Here is a 2,650-nt window from a genome sequence, read left to right as displayed (position 1 = left end):
CAAGGCTTGGGGCTCCCTGCAGCTGCGGGAGCTCCGGCCTTTTGAATCTACGCCTGAGCCGGTTGCCGGGCTGGGGCCGGGATTTAAAGGGCTCAGAGCTCCCCTCCGCTGTGGGGAGCCCAGAGCCCTTTGAATCCTGCCCGCGGCTCTGGCGGCTGGGCTGGGGCCGGGATTTAAAGGGCTCAAGCCTCTGCGGTGGCCGGAGCCCCGGGCCCTTTAATTTGCCCCTGCACCCTGGGAGCTCCCAGCCACCTCAGGACTCCGGCAGTACCGGTAAGTCCTGTAAGTTACTTTCACCCCTGCCTGTATAGTGTTTGTAGCATGGACATCCCCTGATCTTGTGTGGCCGGGCTGTGCAAGGGCAGGCAGAGCTTTGAGATCATTGGCGACTAGCTAAAAGCCATGTTTCCTTGAATGAGGATGCGTGTATTTGTGGGATCACTGACATCTTGATGAGGGAAGAAGGGAATTATCACTAACTTGGACTCAGGGGGCTCAGATATAACCTCCCTGAAGTAAGATCAGCTCTAGGTCATGGGCTTCAACCAGTTAGATTAATTATTTTCCAAAGGGACCTGTTCTTTGCCATGGCATTGAGCCTGCTCTTCCTCGACGTTGTGTTCCCCTGGCCAAAGAGTGACAGCTGCTCTCATGGTCTGGCTCAGGGGATCAGAGGATAGTGGGGGATTCCCTTACCCGGTCCTGGCGAACTCCGCAGTCCATTGCATCATCGTGCGGCTCAGCACTTCCTCAGCCTCTGTGTGTGTAGAGTTGGCTCCTGCCAGGGACCACAGAGTTCCGAACTGGTAGAGGAGCTCAGAGCCATGTGGCACCCCTGTCCATTCTGCTGTAGACAATCCACTGGGGCGCTGGTTGAAGCTGTAGGCAAACACGGGATTGCCGGCCTCTGTTTCTAGCCTGGTCAGCTCGGCTACTGGGCACAAAATGATGTAGTCACCAACAATTTGTTCCATGGCCCATCGATACTGTGCCTCGCCCTGCTTCTCCCCCTCCTGGCTGTACCACCGAGCCACAGCCTGGACGGCCCCTTCTGGTGCCCCTGGCACCATGAGCTTCAACACAAGCAGCAGCTCCTCCATACCGACGTTGCTGGCGTTCTGCAGCTGTAAGGTGGGGGCAGAAAAGAGTAGTAGGTAGGAGCCTTCGTTGGCAGTGAAACCAGCTGCGATGGGTATAGGCTGGCTCTGCTTAGCCTGCAGGAGTCTTGATGGTGAATCAGGCAGGAAATCCCCATCTGTTGTCGGCACAAAGGGCAGCCCCAGCAGCTCCCTGTGGCGCAAGATGGAGAACTCGTGTTTGGGGAACTCCCCGGGTTCTTTCCCCTGCAGGCAGCCCACCAAGGCCGTGTCATCGCTATCGGTGCAGCCCAGCAGCTGGCCCAGCCTCTGGCCTCTCTCCTTGGCCTCCTCAAGCGAACTTGAAGCCAAGGGTCCTGTCGGGGATCCGCTCTGCAGCATGGCGCGGGTGAAGAGGGGCCGGCTCCCCGGGGAGAGGAGGTGGAAGCCGACTGACGCAGCCCCAGAGCCATGGCCGGAAAGCATCACGTGGGCTGGATCCCCACCAAAGGCGGCTGCATTGTCCCGCAGCCAGCGCAGCGCCAGGCGCTGGTCCCACAGGCCGGCATTCCCCGGGGCGGCCGGGGGCAGAGACAAAAAGCCCAGCGCCCCCAGCCGGTAGTTCATGGAGGCCACGATCATTTTCCCGGTTGCTGCTAAAAAGCGCCCATCATAGATCTCAACGGAGGCTGCCCCGGTGAAGAACCCACCGCCGTGGATCCAGATGAGGATGGGGGCTGGTGTAGGGGGCCGGGGATGGGGCACCCAGACATTGAGGAAGAGGCAGTCCTCAGATTGCGGCGTGGTGGGTGTCAATAATTTGGTCTCAGGGTAACTAGGAAGCGGAGGCTGGTGGCAGACATTGCCGAAGCTGGTGGTTTCCAGGATTTGGCTCCAGGGCTGGTGGGGAAGCGGTTTCTGGAAGCGCAAGGTCCCCACGGGGGGCTCGGCGTAGGGGATGCCCAGGAAGGCCGTCACTGTGCTGGAGCCAGCCTGGAGGCGCTTGCCCCGGATGGGGCCACTGGTGGTGAGCACCACGGTGCCGTTGTCATTGGAGCCAGAGCTGAAGCTTGGCAGGGAGAGGAGGAACAGGCAGGGGAGCGCAGGGAGGACTCCCAGCATTGCAGCAGCTGGAAGGGAAACCCCCCCGCCCCAGGAGGGAGTTATAGGAAACGGGATCTGGGGTTTTTCCCTTCTAGAGGGCACTGGCTCCCTTCCAGTCCCAGCCACCTAAATCCAGACAGCAGGAGGTAGCTCCCTACATCAGCCTAGATCCCCGTTAAGAAATACAGTCCCCTGGTCTTTTCTGTTCATGCTCCAGCTCCCTGCTGAGCTCCCTGATCAGCATCAACCATAAGAACATAAGAACGGCCACACTAGGTCAGACCAAAGGTCCATCTGGCCCAGTGTCCTGTCTTCCCACAGTGGCCAATGCCAGGTGCCCCCGAGGGAATGAACAGAACAGGTGATTATCAAGTGATCTATCCCCTGTCGCCCACTCCAGATTCTGGCAAACAGAGCCTAGGGGTACCGTCCCTGCCCATCCTGGCTAATAGTCATTGGTGGATCTGTCT

At 59.4% G+C, this 2,650-nt stretch overlaps 1 protein-coding gene across 1 annotated transcript; it reads right to left on the bottom strand.

Annotated features, from left to right (window-relative positions):
* Window positions 1-692: 692 nt before the first annotated feature.
* LOC101936986 (acetylcholinesterase-like) lies at window positions 693-2,198 on the bottom strand. Its single transcript, XM_065580300.1, has one exon. It carries the CDS (start codon window positions 2,196-2,198, stop codon window positions 693-695), a length of 1,506 nt encoding a protein of 501 aa, XP_065436372.1.
* Between the last annotated feature and the right edge of the window lie 452 nt (window positions 2,199-2,650).

Source organism: Chrysemys picta, unplaced genomic scaffold, assembly GCF_011386835.1.
Source record: "Chrysemys picta bellii isolate R12L10 unplaced genomic scaffold, ASM1138683v2 scaf2425, whole genome shotgun sequence".
Taxonomy (NCBI): domain Eukaryota; kingdom Metazoa; phylum Chordata; order Testudines; family Emydidae; genus Chrysemys; species Chrysemys picta.
The sequence above is the reverse complement of the archived record's forward strand: the minus strand, read 5'-3'. Positions and strand labels throughout refer to the sequence as shown.